This window comes from Mandrillus leucophaeus, unplaced genomic scaffold (genome assembly GCF_000951045.1).
Source record: "Mandrillus leucophaeus isolate KB7577 unplaced genomic scaffold, Mleu.le_1.0 Scaffold526, whole genome shotgun sequence".
Lineage (NCBI taxonomy): Eukaryota > Metazoa > Chordata > Mammalia > Primates > Cercopithecidae > Mandrillus > Mandrillus leucophaeus.
The window spans coordinates 568,128-569,575 of NW_012105653.1; the positions used below are offsets into that span (position 1 = coordinate 568,128).

General features: G+C 46.2%; 1 protein-coding gene across 1 annotated transcript in view; it reads left to right on the forward strand.

Annotated features, from left to right (window-relative positions):
• MCM3AP (minichromosome maintenance complex component 3 associated protein) overlaps window positions 1–1,448 on the forward strand; it is a 55,602-nt gene that overhangs the window by 28,578 nt on the left and 25,576 nt on the right. Inside the window, 1 exon segment of the mRNA XM_011996837.1 lies at window positions 535–687. Within this exon segment, the coding sequence (XP_011852227.1) occupies window positions 535–687 (153 nt within the window).

A 1,448-nucleotide genomic window follows, 5' to 3' on the forward strand; every position in this document is an offset into this window, starting at 1 on the left:
CGCCTGGCCTATTTTTCTTTTTTTTTGAGATGGAGTCTTGCTCTGTCGCCCAAGCTGGAGTGCAGTGGCGCCATCTCGGCTCACTGCAAGCTCCACCTCCTGGGTTCACACCATTCTCCTGCCTCAGCCTCCTGAGTAGCTGGGACTACAGGAGCCCACCACTACACTCAGCTAATATTTCATATTTTTAGTAGAGACGGGGTTTCACCGTGTTAGCCAGGATGGTCTCGATCTCCTGACCTCGTGATCTGCCCACCTCGGCCTCCCAAAGTGCTGGGATTACAGGCATGAGCCACCGCGCCCGGCTGCCCAGCTAATTTTTTGTATTTTTAGTAGAGACAGGATTTCACCATGATGGCCAAGCTGGTTTCGAACTCCTGACCTCAAGTGATCTGCCCGCCTTGGCCTTGCAAAGAGCTAGGATTACAGGCATAAGCCACTGTGCCCGGCTGACTCTTGGGCTTTTAAAGCAAGCCCTCAGTGTCTGTGGGCCCCGAGTGCAGTGTCTTCCATTCTGATTACCCTGTTTCTTAGGAATGCATTAGAGACAGACCAGAGGGTCCGTGTGGCCCGTTGCTGTGAGGACGTCAGTGCCCATCTAGTGGACTTGTTTCTCGTGGAGGAAATCTTCCAGGCTGCAAAGGAGACCCTCCAGGAGCTTCAATGCTTCTGCAAGTATCTACAGCGGTGAGTCCTGTGTTCCTACAGGCGAAATCCACACACACGGGGAAGAGTCTTTTACCAAATTCAAAATATTTGAGCCATCAGTTTCTGTATTCAGTGGTAAAAGGATCAGGGAAAATGTTATAGCAATGAATACCTAAAATAGACTTTCATTGGATTATACTGCATTTCAGAAATACTTGATATTACACACACACACACACACACAACATAAACTAAGGGGAACAGTCAGGAGTTAGATTGGGGTGTGGTGGCTGCTCTGCATGTCAACTAATATTTATAGGGTGCCTGCCATTTGCCCACTGCACTAGGTGCTGGGAGACACCTGTGAACAAGCCAGATTATGGCTGCATGCACCAATAAGGGTGAATTCTCAAAATATAAGTAGTGGAGAAAAAGCAATTAATAGGGAATATACAAATAGTGTATATTCAAACTAAATAGGTTGTTTTGGATTTATATATAGTGGTATAACCCTGAACAAAAGAAGGAAAATAATGATCATAATCTCAGCATGGTGATTACTTTTGGGAATGGGAGGGGGTGGTTCTCATGGCCACAACTGCTCAACTGGATGTAAGTGCACAGGTGCTCGATGATGTAGTAATCTTATAACTGGGCATGTATGTGTTACGTGTGTTGTATGATTCATTTCATAATAAATTTGAAATCAGTAATAGTGTCCTTGGCAGTTGGAACAGTGTGAAAGGGAGTATGGGGAGTGTCCTTGGCAGTTGGAACAGTGTGAAAGGGAGTATGGGGAG